Source organism: Heterocephalus glaber, unplaced genomic scaffold, assembly GCF_053883595.1.
Source record: "Heterocephalus glaber isolate CG9 unplaced genomic scaffold, H.glaber_assembly_v1.0 deba00001523, whole genome shotgun sequence".
Lineage (NCBI taxonomy): Eukaryota > Metazoa > Chordata > Mammalia > Rodentia > Bathyergidae > Heterocephalus > Heterocephalus glaber.
In genome coordinates, this window is record NW_028258327.1 from 29,731,036 (window position 1) to 29,750,124 (window position 19,089).

General features: G+C 36.0%; 1 protein-coding gene across 15 annotated transcripts in view; it reads right to left on the bottom strand.

Moving 5' to 3' along the window:
- Pkhd1 (PKHD1 ciliary IPT domain containing fibrocystin/polyductin) overlaps positions 1-19,089 on the bottom strand; it is a 513,180-nt gene that overhangs the window by 126,927 nt on the left and 367,164 nt on the right. For 13 of the 15 annotated variants that reach the window (XM_087188170.1, XM_087188168.1, XM_087188167.1 and 10 more), the window contains 5 exons: positions 18,806-18,960; positions 16,429-16,581; positions 11,508-12,383; positions 10,502-10,670; positions 7,977-8,134 (listed from right to left, as the gene is read on the bottom strand). In XM_087188170.1, coding sequence (XP_087044296.1) covers positions 7,977-8,134; positions 10,502-10,670; positions 11,508-12,383; positions 16,429-16,581; positions 18,806-18,960 — 1,511 coding nt within the window. Of the gene's footprint in view, positions 1-7,976; positions 8,135-10,500; positions 10,671-11,507; positions 12,384-16,428; positions 16,582-18,804; positions 18,961-19,089 lie in introns of those variants that run through there. The other 2 variants (XM_004869048.4, XR_015441583.1) reach the window with 2 other exon arrangements.

Below are 19,089 nucleotides of genomic sequence, written 5' to 3' on the forward strand. Positions count from 1 at the left end.
TCTAAAATCCTATTTCCCTAAATACTTAAAAGAATAACAATCCCTACACATTAAGGTTGTGGTAAGGAGAAATGAAAATGTTCATAAACTAGAGAGCATAATGACTGGCATGTGGAGTGTCCTGGATAAATGGTAACTATTACTACATATCTGGATGGATAATTGCTGGGACAATTGTACCATCTTGGTTTGTTTTGTTCTATGTGAAAAGTGTGATGGCTCTAAGGAAGCTAACATAGAAGAAGGAAGAGAAAGAAGGCAAGAAAATTGAGTGATAAGTTCTATGTATAGCATAATTGCAAGATCATAGTACAGTATTGAATGTTTTGCCAATTATCCCTATGACTTAAATAAATTACCTATCCACATCAGTTTCTATATCTATAAAACAGAGGCAGTAGGAATATGTATCTCATTGGACACATCCTGGTAATGATGTTAAATAGATAATTCATATAAAGGTCTTAACAGAGAGGAAAGAACACAGTGAATACTTAAGTATTAAGTCTGGTTGTTAAGGGAAGATTTTAGAAGCAAAACAATTACAGTTATAAACTATTTAAATTGAGGAAATGTGAAAGAAATTGTCCCCATGCATCACATGCCTTTTCACATCATCCTTTACAAATCTTATATAGCAATCATTCTGACCCACAGCATAGACTAATCCAAAAAACAATCAAGTATTATTATGCCACTCATTGGCTAGAGACCAGGCAAGTCCTGGGAGAGGGAAAAAATATATTGGAGGAAAGTTGCTCTTTGGGTCTTACAAAGTACCACTAGATGCCTTATCCCTTCTGCTTGGAGTAAAAATCACTTGCAGCTACGTACCCCAATGAGTAATATTTTCTGAGACTCCACTGTGCCTGTATATTTTAATACCCTGACATCTGGAATCCTAAAAGTCTAATGTTTAACCATAAATATCTGCTGAGATTAAAGAGCTATATACCAAGTTTCAATCTTTGGGGCCTATAATTGCTTGGGAAAAGAGAATGGTATTTCCCCCTCTAGCTAGAAGAAAAAGATCTCCGCAAGCACAGATATCGGCAGACAAATTATCTAACAACCGTTTCCTCTCTCCATTCTGTCCTCTCATTTTCTCTCTCCATTCTCTCATTTTATAATACCATCTTGCTGTCACTTTCAGGACAAATGGAAAGAACGAGGATCCTAGAAAGCTTAGAGAAAAGGCATTTTGAGATCTAGCAACAGAGTTGAGGAAATGCTTGCCACTCTGTTAAGTGCTGAACATGAAGTCTCCAGTAACTTGTGTTCTCCTGTTATTCAGTTAGAAACCACTTCATCACTTTATGTTCTGACAGCCAAATGCCAACTTTATTTTCTCTTTTATCAACCTAACCTTTATTTTTGATTTGAGTTGAGTCACTTTTAAGGTCTCCATAATGGTTTATAACTTTCTTCCTTGAGAAGTGTCCAAGAAAAGTGGAACAACTTGAAAAATGCTTCTTACTCACCCATGGTAAAGAATGGGAAACTATCACCTGCCCTGAAGGTAGATTTGGTCAGAAATCCCAGTCAGACCATAGTAATTTGCTGAGAGTAATGTCAAAGGAAAGTGTGGGAAAAGCTTATCATGGATTTAGCTTTGTAATATAATAACTCAATGTGGAATGTGAAAAATAAACCTAATATCAAACCCATTTTTATCCAGTAATATATTATGAAAGTGACATTTTGAGGTCATTTAACTCACTATAATGTTCAGAGATATATAATAAAAAATAAAGGTTTAATGTATTCTTTTTATTCAAAGGCTTAATTTAAGTTGCAAATACTCCTGTATCTTTTTAATGTTTTGTCTGTCTGAAACATATCCAATGTACATCTAGGCTAGTATGTTTATGTCTATTGGTATCTAGCACAGAGAACTAATCCTTGATTATTCATGAGAAATAAAGCTGCCCACTTTTTATTTAAAATGTATTAAAATTCTAAGATTGCTTATTTACTTAAATGGGAGTGTATAATTCTATAGCAATGATTCACAATTCTAACACAACAGAATCACTTATAGAGACTAATTTGTTTGTGTGTGTGTTTGAATATAACTTTACACATCTATATTGACTCAGAATTCTCCCATATTCAAGTGAATGTTTAATGCCCTGGGTGATTATAATTATAAGACAGCCCTGGGATCCACTGTCCTGACCACATCATGAAGAATGGGGAGTTTTTGTTTAGTTTTAAAATTTTCTGTGTATTGAAAACCCACACTTTTAAAAATATATTGTATATCATCATACAAATTAGACATATACACTTCATTTTATTAGTTAGACCCAATAGACATAAAATTATTCTGTTAAATTACTATGTTTCTATGTTAAAATATTTAATTATCTCTCTTCAGACAGGGCATCAAAAGCCTGTGGGCCAGTACAAGAAAATGGCCACTCCTGGAGCAACCCCTCTCAAAGTCCCTGCTGTCTCATCCTGGGAACCCCCCAACCACCCTCCTGCAGGCTTCTGCCACCACAGCAAATGGTATGACCTTTACATGTAGAGAATGGGTAAAATCCTGTCACCACCTTTCTTAAGCCCTGCAACACAATCCACTGAAATTGAGAATAAGATGGTGGTTCCCAGGGGCAGAGGATAGAGGGGGAAGGAAATGAGAAGATGTACAGTAGCTCAAGGACACAAATTTGCAGACATATTAGATGAATTAGTCTAGAGACCTAATGTAAAATACAAAGGCTATAGTTAATAATATTGTCCTGTATTCGAGATTTTTGCTGAGCAGAGATTTTAGATGCTCTCGATGACAAAAAATAGGAGAGAGTAACTGAGATAATAGACATGTTCATTTACTTCCCTATAGCAGTCATTTCATGATGTGTATCAAAATACCATACTGTACACATTAAATATGTAAGATAAAAATAAATAATAAATTTTAATCAAACCTAAACTTGGCCAATAAAAGAGCTTGCTCTTGTCTTCCTGCAACTCCTGCTATCATTAGTTATATATCATTCCCACTCATTCCTCTGACATACAGAGGTCTCACAGTCCCCGGCCTCAGAGTCGCTGGTTTGGCTCAGCTGGTCTCCCCTGTACTCTTACCTCTCTGCTTTCTGCTCAGTCTTGTTTGCTAAGTCTTGATTCCTCACTCCCCACTCACTTTTTTTTTTCTTTTTTTGAGACAGGATCTCCTACGTCTTTTTTGAGACAGGAGCTGGCCTCAAACTCGAGGCAATCCTCCTGCCTCAGCTGGAGGCTGGTGCTAGGATTACAGGAGGCAAGGCAAGCGCCAACATAGCCGGCCCACCACTCAGCTCTTATTTCAAATCCAATTCTATTTCAAAGAGCAGGGTCCTACACACACACACACACACACACACACACTTCAGACTACCTCTTGAAACCAAAATATTATTTTATTTTCTTCATCTCTCTCATCTCTATGGCTACTTGATTATATATGTCTCTCTACCAAAACAAAAGCTTGATTAAAGGTGGGATGTTGTCTTGTTCAACACTACAGTCTCCATGCTTATGAAGATAGTCATAGGTAATAGATGGGCAAAAAAAGTTTACTTGACAAAGAAAAATTCCAGCTTTAGCTCTTAGTATGCAAAAGGTGTTTGGTTGTGCCATCTTCCATTTTACCTCCCTCCTATTTTCTTTGGCATGGCTGAAAAATTGTTAAATGCCATTAAAACTACATCTCTGATTTCTCTCAGCCCCTCTCAACAGCACTGATCCTCTATATGTGTGAACCACTCCATGAGGTGATGCTGTCCATTTCTAATCAGAGACAGATGGGAAATGAGTTAGAAGCCAGAGTGGAAAACCAGCCCAGTGTTAATATCCTAACTAGGTGAGATATTAACTTCAAGACTTTGTGTTTTCTAAATAATTTTGGATTTTCAGATCATCAGATGCCTCCATAATCAAAAGAAATCCTTTCTATAATAAAACATAAGTAGCTCTCAGAGAGTCACTTGCTTGGGATCAGCTGCCTTGTACTACACTGCCATGAATTTTTCAAAGTTGACTGCAAATGCAAACTTACAGATAGATCTAAAGCAAAATTAACAGTTCACTTTTCCCCTGGCTTAACATCCTGCACTATACAGATAGCAAAGCCCACTGGAACAGTGTTCCTTCTAGCTAATCAACATGGATGGTTTTCACTCACGATGCAAGAGCATATGACAATATGCTTGGAACTGTAAATATATAGCTGAGTAGGAAGTTTTTTTGTGAACCTATATGTGCAAATAAAATCTATTATCCCAAATTAAAAACAAACCTCCAAAGACAATGTCCTCCAAATTACTTGGAGAGATTAATTAATAAAATAGAGAAAAGACACAAACATGTGTCAAACATGATGACATTAGGAATGAATATGAGATTCAGTTCCAGTGGTTTCCATTTTCATACTCACTGCATTTATTTTTTCTGGTTTACAAAAGATCATAGATTTTTATTGAATAGGGAAAATGCAAAATGGACATTAATTCTCTTAAGATTAAATTTTTGCTTTTTTTATGCACCAGATTGTGGTCAGAAATTGGAAATTAACTAAGAGAAAATGGTTTAAAAATAAACAAGTCTTGTGTTAGGGAAGGAGGGATTTACTCATACTTTGGAAGTCAAAGGAAAACATTAACCATTATACAAGCACCCAGAAGGCACCGTTTACTCTGTGCTGTCTCCTCACTGCAAGAGGACATGGATTGCATTTTTAATGCAGTAAACAGAAGATTTTACTATAGGAATTCTTGTAGTTGGCATCTATAACAACCTCATTTAAAATTTTATAAAATTTTAGAACATCAGGAGTTTAGATAGTCATATATACCTTCACACATACATTCAGCCACATGTTTGTCCAAACACTGATGGTAAATGATGCATAATATTATATTATACTCCAGAGCATTACCATCAAATCATGTTTAACAGTCGAAGCAGAGAGCTGAGAAAAATCAAACATACCAGCATTGCAACCAGCAGCAAGAGCATATTGGTGCATAAATAATATATCACATGGCAAGCAGCCATCTAAAAGTTCATCAAAGAATGTTCTCATGATTTAAACATGGAGCCACTGACCTACACTTGAGAATTCTATTTGAAACAGATGTTTTCAGTGCCACACCCATATGTTTTTGGCACTCACCTTCACACACCCAAAAGTTCTATTGCAAAAACCTATGGCTTCCTGCTGAGAATTTTTTTTTTCTGGCTACAGAAAGAGCACCCTTGGCCTGCGCTGAGTGTAAGTCAAAGTGCTGAGTAGGTCATGTACCCCGAAGCATCTCTCAGTCCATGGTGAGCAGGGACATAACCTCTACATACACTAGCTTCCTTGTGGCTTGGTTGGAATCAGGTAGGGTAATGGTCTTCCAGAGTTCCCTGTCAGAGTTGGGCTTCAGCTTCCACCGTAATAACCAGTTTTACATTCAGCTTTATTTCTTTCCCAGTCTTATTTCCCCAGTTCCCTACTGCTGTTTTCTAGGATCATCCCTCACCTAAACTAGCTGGATTCTAAGCTTTGTATCAGGCTCTGCTTCTGGGTCAACCCAAAATAGGACATTATCTTTAGTCTTTTATATTAGGATGAACTATACTTTTATTAAATACTCCAGAAGAATTATTATTTGTTATTAATTTCACAGAACCGTGATTCTCACCAAAAATCGAGTCCAGATAAACTTTCATATTAGGATGTTTTCCCCATAGTATAAACACATATGATAGTGGGATGATTCTTAAAACCAACAGAAAATCTTACTGCAGAAAAACTACTCAAGTAAATGTAAAGGCAAATAGATGAGTAGTTGCTTATCTTTTTATTTTTGTTTAATTTTCCTTTTCACCATTTATTTTCTCAATATATATGTACCTTAAATGTGTATCTGGATTTCATTTTTCTATGCAAAAATGTATTTGTTATTTTCTTCCACAAATGTAACCAATATATCAAAATAATTGTTTACTCAGAATTTATATATACTTTGCATAACTTTAAGGCCTATTCTCTAATACCCACAGCTGTTACTCTATTGCAAAGATAAAAGTCTTCAACATATAGAAAAATAGAAGAAGACAAAAGAAGTATAACTGTTTAAATGTGAAATTTTATAGAAATCAAAAGAATTGTATATAAAGATCTAAATGGCAAATGCTATATTATAGCAGTAGTTCAGATGGAATAAAGATGGAAATAAAAAGATACCTAGAACTACCTGCATTTCAGGCTTTCATATTAGACCTAAGTCCTTAAACAAGTAACTTGAAGGCCCTAATTCCTTCTGCATGCTCTGGAATGACTTGGAACATATCGCATTAATATTCTTCCTGGTATCTATAACCAGTTTGTTTGATCAATCAACCAATATTTACTAAGCATCTTCCAAAATATACATGTTAGCAACACAAAATTCCAGCCTTCATCAAGTTTGTGTTCTTAAGGAACAAACAGTAAATCATCAAGTAGGCTATAATATGGCATAATATAATGTCAAGTAATAGGACTCTGCAAAAAACAGAGCAGGCAGAGAAGAGCTAGAAAATAATGGACACATGAGTATCTTAGATGAATGGTCAGGATGACTTTTCTGTGGAGTCATTATTTAAACAAAAGGAATCACCTTTCAAAGAAGTGATAATTAGGTATTTCATGCAGAGAAAATAGTGCAAAGACTGAGGTAGGGGATAAGCTTTTCAGGTTAAAGTAAAAATAAGAGCATGATATGTAAGTAAAGGGGATATCACAAGAGATGAGAAAGAGAAGGTACGAACTTAATACTACAAGTCTAGTGGGCTATCAGTCAGGATTTCATTCTGAGTGGATGGAAACCTATTGAAAAGTTAGAAATATCCTGGTTATTGTGTGAAGAATAGACTACACAATATCAGAATGAAAAAAAGAATATCAGTGAGGAAGCTATTCCCTTGACAGATGAGGGAGATGATGATAGCTAGATGAGAGTTGTGGTAGTGAAGGAAATGAAAAGTTTGAGAGTGTGGGTTAGAGAAAAGAAGAATAAAGAAGAGAATAGAATAAATAAAGTTAGAAGAAAAGAAGTATAATGCCTATTATACTTCTTGGTAGAGTTGGATGCAAATACTAGATCAGGTTTCAGGATTGAGTCTGGACTGATGATAAAAATCAGAAATCATCAGCACTGAATGGTATTTCAAACTTGGTCTGATAGCACAAAATTAGGGAAAGGAGTAAAATAGCCTGTGAATATATCCTGGGATGATCAGACATTCAGAATTTGAAAAGCAAAAGGTACAGAAGAAAAGAAATCTGAAAAGAATCATCCACTGATTCAGGGAGACAGTGGGGAAAATTCTTAAGATTTTCCTGCAGCAGGTTCTAGCTGAATTCAAACTTCACTTTTAGTGAAAATAGGAGGACAATTTTATTTCTAGGAACACAGCGTGAAAAATTGTATACAAAGGGTCTTTGGTTGTACAAACAAGAAAAAGGAGAAGGAAAGAGTTTCGAATAGCACAGCTCAAGGGACAGTTAGAGAAAAGGGAAACAAACTCTCTGGCAACTACTTTAGCACTTTCTCCAGAGTGAGAGCATTTAAATCCTGAGAGATAAAAAAGGTAAGCTCAGGGGCCAGCTGGGCTTGTTCCAGGGCACACATTGGAGCTTCTGTGCTGCCTCTGGCCTAGGAGACCAAGCTAGCAAGAGCACTGTTCTCTCATTTGTGCACAGAGCTGGGTGCTGGCAATATCCACCTTTCCAAAGAAACAAGCAGTTCCCAGAAGCCACAGAAGAAAAGTCACACTATCTCTTAAGGACTTAGGGTTCCTGTGATATGTGTGATTTCACAGCATATCAGCAGGGACTCCAATTTTAAGAACTCAGTTCCTATCCAATATATTTTATTCCTATCAGAAAACCCTGCCAAACCACCTCCTTCACATATGTAGCCTCTACCACAGGTATCATGCGTGATACAACTGACCTGTGTTGAAGAAGGATCCAGTCCACTCTGCCTCAGTGTTAGGAAATACAGAAACTGGTGGAGGCAGACGCAGTGCTGTACCATCCAGATCCTTGAAGAGATATTTTCTTGGACTTTCACAATCTGATTCAGGGCAGATCACTCTTTCTAAGTCTTTCCTAAGAAGAAAGCAACTCTTTCATTTCATGACAGATGGGAAGAAGACAGTATATTGGTAATACTGATCTTATATAAAATAAATTCAACAGGATTTTACTAAACATGTGTTACATAAACGTGAAATAGTTATTTCCAAGTTATATGGTATATAAAAAGACAATTTTATTAACCAATACTCTAGATGTCTGGATATGTAAATTTTATATAGATTGCTGATTTTCTAAGGAGTAAAGAACAATAAAATATTCTTGATTCCAATAGATGATAAATACAATATAATAATTTCTTTATGGAACTTCATACCTTTGCAATATTTTAGGACTAAAACTATAAATATCAGTTATGTTTGTGCTATGTACAAAGTAAAAATAAATATTGTTATTCAACAAATATCTATTGAAAACCTGCTACTGACAGGTTGGGGAATGCAGTGCTGATGTAGATTTATATTGTCCCTGCCCTCATAAAATTTAGAGTCAAGTGGGATATATAAACAAGATTATATAGGTAATTACAACAGAAAATTTATTTGATTTCTTCTGATCTAATACTTTTAGGTACCAGAAGTAATAACATTAAATATTTTTATACCCCAACCATGTATTAGGTATTAATAGTACAAAGAATCAACCACTAATGCCATGTAGCACTATAGTTTGAATGACAGTGCTCCTCCAAAATAAATGTTAAAACTTAATATCACTGCAAAAGTATTAAGAGGTGTGGCCTTAGGTCATGAGGCTAGAGTATTCATGAATGGGATGAGCATACTTATAAAAGGACTCATTGTTGAAAGAAGTATTCTTTGCTCTTATCTCCCTTTTACCATGTGAGGACATAGCGTTTCTCCCCCTGAGAAGGATGAATCAGACACCAACCCTCACCAGACACCAATCATGCTAATTCCTTGATCCCCAGACTCCAGAACTATAAGAAATAAATCTTTGGTCTTTATAAACTGTCCCATCTATGGCATTTTGTCATAGGCCCACAATCTGACTATGACATGTAGCTTTGCCACAGCCTATAAGTAATACAAGAATACAGAGAACATTGGACAGTAGAAAGAAAAATGAAAATTGCATAAATAAATGTGTTGAGACACCTAAAATGGTCCAAGAATGGGCATCAAAAACAGGCTAGGTTGTCTTATGTCAAACACATAAACTTCCTAATGGGATGAGGAGGTTCTTTAGAATCTTTTATTTTAACCAAAATAGTTTTCTCTGGTGTTGTGGGAAACCAAAATTAACTCATTCTCCCTGCTCATCATGTTCCCACTCTTTTTAAGGAAAAGTCCATATCTAGTTTTAATATCCTTGAATAAAGCTCTCAGGTTCTATATCCAAGAATGGTAGTTACACTTGGTCTGATTGCCAACATCTATTTATGTCTTCTTGTGTATCTCCCAAAGTCCTGGCAACAGACACACATTACTTTTCTCTATGCACACTCCACAAGGTTCCCAAGGCCCCTACAGACAACCAATGATGCTGTCTTCTATGAGAGAGAGAAGAAATAGGGTAGATCTGTTTCTAGTGACTTTGAAAATACTTCCCAAAAGTAAAATTAAGAAAAAAGATATCAATAAAATTTTACTCTATAACTTCTACCCTTTTGTTAGTCAAAGTCAGTTGGCTGAGTTTAGATTCTACTATGAGAAAAATAGCCACTGCCTCTTTGTAAAAATTTCAAAAATTTTTATTTTTGAAATATTTTTTTTGAAAAAATATTTCAAAAATCACATAAAAAGTTACGTCTCTTATTTACCTTTCTTATTTCTGGGACAAAATACCAGACACCCAAAATTAAAGGAAGAGAGGTTTATTTCAGCTCATACTTTGTAGAGGTTTCAGTCCATAGTTGCTTGGCTCCAAGGCAGGGTGGCATAGCAGAAGGGTATTGCAGAGGAGAAACAGTCCATGGCAGAGCAGGCAGGAAACAGCACAGTAGCAAGCAGCAGCAGTAGCAAGTCTGCCTTCTCTTTCTCTCTTTATTATATATTCCATCCAAGCTATAAGCCTATTGATTAGTGCCACTCACACCCAGAATTATGCTAATTCCAATTAGTGGACTAATTTAGTACCAGACACCCTTAATCCCAGTATCATATGCCCTAGATCGAGCCTCTCTGAAAAGCCCTACCTATGGGCACATGAGGCTTTGGGGGGGTCATGTAGATACAAGCCATAACAGCATGAATATAGGAAAGGTGAATGATCATGGCCATTAAATCAATATACCATCCCATTCTATAAGAACTTACTTTTATTCCTTTGATAATTTTATTTTTGTAATGTTTAGGAATTTAACGAATTGCCAAATATTTCATAAATAAGGATTTTTATCAGTACTAAAAGTGGTACCTTGGGTGCAATGGAGGAAAATAGAATTTGTTCTTATCTCTCATCTTGAGCATTCTGGTCCTCTCTGCTATTATTGGATGAACCATTCCAGTGCTCTCTGGATTTGGCAGGATGCAGATATCCAGGTCATCACTATAGCAACTTTTCACAAAACTAGAAAAAGTGACATCTGAAATTTTACAGAATGTATAACAATATTACATCATGAAACCATCAGCTACAAATATAAATTATACAACTAAATATTTTTATATTGTATGTCCAAGGGTCAGTGTATACTATCCAGGATAGTACAGAAGTTTACATAAATCTTGATATAAAATATCTGCATTTTTATAATAAATGGGCATTGCATGCAAAAGAGAAGAGAATTCTAACTCAGTAAAAGCCTTCAGAGCAATTTTTTTGGGGGGGGGCGGGTACTGGAGATCGAACTCGGGACCTTGCACTTACAAGGCAAGCAACAGCACCACTGAGCTAAATCTCCACCCCAGAGCAGTATTTTTCATCAAAGATTTGATTAAAAAATCCATTCGTTTTACAGAATCAAGCCAACTTCTAGATAGATTGGAATGAGGAGTGAATGGAGAATGAGTTCAGTACTACAAAAAGGATCTGATAGCAAATAAACTACACAATTTTTGGTAAAACTTTGAATGCTGCCCTAGATGCTCAAATAGCTATTAGACAACCTCAGATGAAGCACAGTTTCTGCATCTCACTTTCTTCACTTGTATAACAGAAAAAATAACACCTACTAAGAGAGTTGCCATATAATCAAGTTAAAGAATTGCTATGAAATCTAACATGTATACGGTAATGATGTGCAGGGAATCATTCCATGTCATTTATAAACTACCATTATGGTTATCAGTAACAGCAGGCTGTCAGTTTGAGTCTAAGCACTAAACTGTACCTTTTGGTTGGCATAATTTCAAAATGCTGTTAAAAATTCCATGCATGGGTATATGAAACTATGTTGCTTACATAAACTCACACATCCTACCTTGAAGTTTCATGATTCCTGAAACTGAGTGACCATTTCTTATTTTGTGCCATGGGTCCCGAGGCCACTGATTTTGTACTGAGGTGAATACAGGCCACAGAATACCAACTCGGCCTCCTTTTGGGTTGGGAGGCGCTCGATCTGTTGATGTCAAGTTGGCTGAGTGAGGCTCCATTCTGTCCAGAATGCAATCAAAAGAAGAGCTGGTGGCCACAATGACTGAGTTCCTAAGGACAATTTGCACATTTTTGATGGAGTGTTGTAGAGCAGATGACACGTACACTACTGCCAAAAGGCCAACAGAGTTGTCTACCAGAGTGATGTTCTCTATCTCCACGCTATTCTCTATCTGTATCATGGCACCATAGTCAAAGTTCTTAAAAGCAAGGAAGCCAGAGACACTGGTACAATTGTCAGGTCCACTTTTCTTATAGAGATGAAGTCCATGAAGGTTTGAGTGGGCCACATTGTCAGACCAAAACACGTCAGAGGAGCACCTTTGTCCCTGTATATGGAAGCCAAGTCTCTCAGATCCTGCCACAATATTTCCATGGAGGAGGATATCCTTTGCCTGATTCACTTTGATCCCTGCTACCCAAGTTGTGGACCATGCTGACTGTGTCATCAGAACTACAAGGTTATTAGTGAGAGAATGGGCTTCACCCTCCAAATCAATGCCATGGCCAGCTGTACCAAACACTACATTTTCATTTAAAATTATCCCATGACTGGCAGATGCATGAATGCCCCCACCACAGCTTTGATGCAGAGTGGAAGATAATATCCAAGATCCTGATGATACATTAGTGAATTCAATGGATGAATACAATGGTGACCCAAAGTTCTGAATTTCCACATTTAGAAATTGAAGAACACCTACAAACAAAATACATGTCATCAGATACTTTCTTCTTCCCTACAAAATGCATTAACACAAAATAGTCCATTTTAAGACATCAGAAAATACAGATTTTTAAATTAAAATGTAATAGTTGATACTAAGCACTAGGACTATATCACACATCATAGATTCTCAATAAAAATATGAATCACTGTAAATATGAATCACTGTAAATATCCACATTAATGCCTAAAAATATTTCATGGGCAGTTTAAAGTGTCTGGTGTGGGATGAGGAGAGAGGAAATACAGAGAAAAGACAAATTTTGGAGATTAGTCTAAGTATTAAAGATTCTGTGCATTTGTCTGAGGGTTGGGTTAGCACTTGGATAAGAATAAAGGAAACATGAATTCCTTGGATACCTCAAAGTCAAGTGTCCCACTCTGTCTCAGTGACCTGAGTGACCTCAGTGACCTTAAAAAGGTCACAGCCATCTCCACAAAGATACTGCATGAATGAATATAATGGACAACTCTATAAAACATTCCAATCATTTCTTAAGAGGAATAGAAGTGCAAAATTTACTTCTGCATAGCTGATGTCCATAAATAGGATATTTATATTTGCTTATTAATGAAACATAATAAAAGCCATAACAATTTTAAAATCATTTTAAAGACCCTATAAATCTTTTTCTACATTTTACTTCTAGCTACATTATATTCTTTGCTTTATTTTCATATTAATAATATTTTCTACAGCTTTTATATTAGCAGATAAAGTGCATCATTTAATCTCATTGGAGATTTTATTTGTACTTTTACACTAGAATAAAATGCAACTGATACACGGATTTTAAAATACAATTGAATATTAGTAAGTCTGTGTATATATTCCTGAAATAGATAATTACATGACTACAGGTGAATTAATATGAATTAATAGCTATAATACCTAACTCTCCATACAATGCTCATTATATGCTAAGCTTTGTTCTAAATGAGAGAGAGAGAGAGAGAGAGAGAGATTTTAATTTCCACAAAAATCCTATGGGGTTTGTACAATTAGTGTTCCTATTTTGCTGGTAGGAAACTGAGGCAGAAAAGAGCTAACTACCAAGCTAGGACTTGGCCTTCCATATGGATGAGAAGCTGTACTATTAACCTCATGGAGCCATACTAGCAAATGTAGGAGCCTTTGTGGTATAAAGGGAGTAACTCTGCATTGGACTCAAGTAATTGGGCTATAACTATATGTCTATAATTGGTTATATATTCTTTGCCAGATAGGTCACAATTTGGGACTTCATTCCTTTCTTTTGTTACAGTTTTTTTGAGGTTCTGACAATGGTAGAGTATACAGGTACTTCTCAAAAACATTGGGGACACCTTACATTTGAAGTTTAAATTACACTGTTTTAATAATTGTATTTAAAACTCAGTGTTGATCCAGCCCAAACCCTCTACTTCTCCACTGCCTTTTCTCAGATGTAAAACTAACACCTTTGAAAACTGGCAGCCATGAAGAAGCAAGCTCTTGTAAACAAACAAACAAACAAAAAAGCAGGCAAAATAAAAAACCATTTGTGTCTCATTATGACCAAACAATGGCGTTCCCACATACCTAAATATCTCAGTTGATACTGATTGAGGAGGTACTGGGACATGGTGTAGAATATTCACACAATGAAACATCTGTAAGATGTTTGGTAATATCCCTTGCCAATGGCACATACTTGAAATGTCTCTTGAACCTGACCTTTGTATAAAACTCTGGCACAAAAGGCACCAAATGTAAGAATGAGTTTATACACATATACTTTATTTTCTATTATAGGTGGTAGTTCTAGCATCTCAGTAAGGTATCATATCAGTATTATTTTAATTTTTAATATCTTACAATTATGCAGTTATAATTTATAATTTCAAATGTTCAAGATCATTTTAATTTCATGCACATTAACGAATGGCCAGAACTAATTATAGTAAATACTTAAAAATATCTCAGGCATTTAAATGAAGAACTAAACAGTGATTTTGTTCATAAATGCTTCTCTATTTTTCCTCTTGAATTTACAGTTCTGAAAAACCTTCTATTTGGATGTTATTGGTCAGAAGGAGGATCATGATGGAGCATTTCAGTATAAAAGTAGGAACTGACCTGGCCTACTTTTCAGTTCCATAACTAATCAACACCTATGGATGTATCCCTGACTGACATCTGCATTTCCAATCTCATCCAGGCTCTGACATATATCATTGTTTTTAAACAGCAAGAGTTCTTAAGGCAGTGTGGGAACTTGAATTGTATTTGAACATTAGTGGAAATTTTTGATGAAGTATAAAAATGATTTTAATTAATATTAATGTATCAATGTTGATTTATTGTTTTTCACAAATGTAACAGTCTATGTCAGGTATTAACAGTAGAGGAAACTGGGTGAAAGACATAAAGGGATTCTCCACACAATCTTTGCAACTTTTCTGTAATCCAAACTTACTACAAAAGTAAAAGTTTATGTAACAAAAGTTTCAGAGTTAGGCATCTAACTCTGCCATTTACTGGTTAGATGAGTTCTCTTCCTCTCAATTAATTTTATCCATTCATATTTATTGAGCACCTAACACATGGTAGTCATCAAACTAGAAAACAGATGAAAGATCTAATATTACCCTCAAGGATTTCAGAAGTTAATGAAGAAGTTATGTACTGTCTTATAGATTCTGATTCCTATAACAGGAACATAAGATATTTCTTTCACAGAGATATTAGGATTAAATAAGACAAAATTTCCACAGTGTAACAATCAGCATAGTTTTTGGACCTTAAGATGCATTTAATACACAGTAGTTACTTTTTCCTTTTCATTAGGGATGATTTTAAAGGCTCTAGATTAGCAGCAGTGTTGAAGGTTTAAGATCAAGCCAGCCTCTCTGCTGTATAAACTGTCCTCATGCTCAACTCTAAGAAGTAACCTCTGTCCTGTCCCTGTGACCTTTTCCGGCTTGACCTACAGTTCCAGTTAACTGAGGCCCTCTGTTGCTCTCCCTTCCCTTATCCTCCATTTTTATGCACAGTCTCATTCAGATAAGACTAGTCACAGCCTTTGTCTTAGTCTTTTAAAGTAGGATTTCTCAACCTGAACATTATTGACATTTTGAGCCAGATAGTCCTTTCTTGTAGGTGGCCGTCTTGTGCGTGGTAAGATATTTGGCATCTACCCACTAGATGCCAGAAGCTCTCCCAAGACCTGACAACAGAAAATTCTCAAAGCATTGCTGATTGTCTTCTAGCGGGCAAAAATCACCTCTCAAAAAATTTTATGAAGCTAGAGCTTATGAAGAGAGACCTTATTCTACAAGCTTATGATTTAAGATGCAAACACTGCTTTATTGATCAGGTGAAAGAGATGTGCCAACAAAATGTCTCATGCTAAATATATTTGGGAAGTAGTTAGGCCCTTTATTCTAGGCTCTCTGTGAGCTTTTATGATATTCATGTACACGGTGACTTTTTAAGATGGAATTACAGTGACAACCCTTCCCAAACTATTTGATCAGGAACCAATTTTAGAATAATGTTTAAGGAACATAAATTTAAGAAATGAGGTCCTAACAAAACAATGCAGCATTCCAAGAGAGCTAATGCTCAGAAAAACACTCCAGAATATGAAAATCATTTTTATTTAAATTCAAGCCATTAATTTATAGTATAAGCTGATGTCTGCCATCAGATATAGCATGCTACTGCAAAAGAGTAATAGAAACTCAGGAATGAGGTAAAATTCAAATGGTCATTAAATCTATAATTTCAAAACAGAGGGAATTTCACATCGCTGAAGATGTTTTCTTTGAGGTAAAAATGTGTATATGTGCTGATCTCAAATATACTATTTTAATACCACACTGATAATTAAGCACAGATTAGAACTGAAAATTCATAGCTTCTTATAACCCAAAGGAACCATAATCATTTGAACACTTTGTATTATAAGTAAAAGTTCTCACAGTTGGGATTTCTGAGTGTTCCAAATACATAGGCCCAAATTGGTAATGTTTAGGGACTTAAAATTTTATTTACCTGAAAATTCTTCTCTAGGAGACTTTGTGAAGGACCCCACAAGAAGTGTTCCGCTACATGATGTGTCTGGTTTGATTTGTATATTCCGGGTCAGCAGTCCAACTTCAGCAGCCAAATGAATACGCTTGCCGTCTTCCATAACATGGGGACTTCCTGGGGCAATAGGAGTAGGGAGAAAAAACCTTTAAAAACCTGTCTTGGAAACTGCTAGCTGGGGACCATTACATCTCACAAATGAAAATATTCCTTTCCCTTGGAAGTCCTACCAACACTAAGGTCTGCTTTTCCTCAGGCATTCTCTACAGATGGCAGATGAGAAATGAAAAATCTGTTCACTTGTCTCTCCTTGGGATCAAAGTGAATGTTTGAGCAATAATTCATTTCTTCTCAATAACTGTGGGAACTGGAACAGGTTACTGTGCAACCAGTCAGGGCAGACCTGTGCAATTACTGGGGGTCCCCAACCTCCTTCCTTAAGCCTGGCAGTGTAAGACAGTGGTATTTGGCTACACATTGTCCATGGGCCTCCTTCCTGAGAGTGAGGAATCCCACCTGAGCTGAAGCAATGACAGAGCAGAAACAGCCATATATTTGTAAGAGAAAAGGATCAACATTGAACAGCAGCACCCTCTCATGGTGGGTCTCAAATGCTCCACAGCCAGAATTAGGGTCCACAGCAGGAGACAAAAGGGCCTTGCTCCTTATTTGTCTCATGGACTCTATTAGCATTTCATGTTGGCTCTCACTGGCAAAGACTGATGAAGATTTCTTCTCTGCCATACTTTTTTGTTTTACTGTCAGTACTAGGGATTGAACCCATAACTTCATGTTTAGCAGTGTTCTACCAGTAAGCCACATGTTCATTCTTTCATTAAAAAAATAATAATTTTGAGACAGGTTCTTGCTAAGTTGCCCAGACTAGACTCAAATATGCCATCTTCCTGCCTCAGCCTCCAGAGTAGCAGGGCTTAGATCTATGCACCACCATGGCAAGCTCTGTGTCACATTTTTATAAGTGAAATCAAGGTGGGAATGGTGGCATACGCCAGTAGGCCGGCTTCTCAGGAACTTGAGGCAGGAGGTCTGCTAGAGGCCTGGAGTACCAGGCCAGTTTGAACAATATTGTGAGACCTCATCTCAGAAAAACAATCCAGGAAGTATGGAGACTATATGATCCTTGATCTATGCTGTAGAAATAACTTTAGAGAGTCCTAGTGAAAATATGCACTTTCTGCTCACATATTACTTACAAAAACAAATTCTCTAACTCCATTTACTTACAAGTTTTATTACAAATAGCTATAAGTGATTTAGATTTATTTATTGGACCAGATCAGGAAGATTATATTTATTTGCTATTTATGTACAGTTAATTTGCATTGAGTATATTATATAAAATATTTAGTATCTGATTTTATAAAAAGACATTGAAATTTTCCTTATTTTCAGAGATAATAGCAGTAGTTTAACATAATAATATATTTTTACAATAATTATTTTATATTTTTACTATAAACCATGTTCTAAGGGATTATATGATCCACTGTGCCAGGAAATGAACTGGAAACTCCTTGTCTGAGTTTTATTCCAGCATAGCCAAGAAATCACCCAGTGACCTTGAGTGAGATTGTCAAGCCTTCTGCTTTTAGATTTGCCATAATGAATTTTTAAGTCCTTCATATCTGTTTATTCTTTAAAAATTATGTAGTAAGATTAATCAAAGAGCTAAAGGCATCATATTACAGTAATACAGTGTACCCACATTTCTAGCAGCACAGCTCATGATCATTAAATCTTGGAAGCTGCCTATGTGCCTATCAATGCATGAATGGATGTAGAAAGTATATATATATATAATATATAATATATACATAATATGTCATTTGTAAGAAAATGGATGCACTTGAGACTACATGCTGAGTGAAGGTTTACCACACAGAAGGTTAAATGTTGTATAGTTTCTCTTATATGAGAAACCTAAAGTATAAATAATTTAAAGAGCAAAATAAAAGAGATGATAAAAATAAAGTAAAAGAGCAAAATAAAAGAGATAGATTTTATGGAAAAAGAAGACTCTGGGGGAGGTGAAAAGGAGGAAAGAGGAAAGGGAAGTAAAAAGCATCAAGATGTAACATGTATATATACCGATTCCCTATGATGAATATACTGAATATGCATCACAAGCATATATTAATCAAAATTGTTTTTTAATTAATGAAGAAAAAAGGTCTACTAGAATAAGCACAGGGTTTCAATAAGGCATGTCCTTTCCCCTTGAGTGGTGGCCAGATGCAAGATCTCTAGGCTGGTACTGAACCCAGTACTCATGGAGCACTCACTTCTTTTAACCAGCAAACCCAGCAAACCAAAGTCTTACCGATGTGCTGGTGTTGAAGACGCTCATGGACCCTGATGTGGTGGCCCTTGACCTCTTTCACAGTGAGGACCTCTGCTTCATGCGGCTCATAAGAAGAAGAACTAAGGACGATTTTGTCAAGGGGTTTCCAGTCCACTGCATCTTCTACTATAATTCTGTAACAGGTGAAAAGATGGTAAACACATATATTGACAGTGCAACACAGATCATCAACTAACTCCAGAGAGAGAGAAAAAAATCCATTGCAGCCAACAGTGTCACTAGGGAAGTTGAAAAAAAAAAAG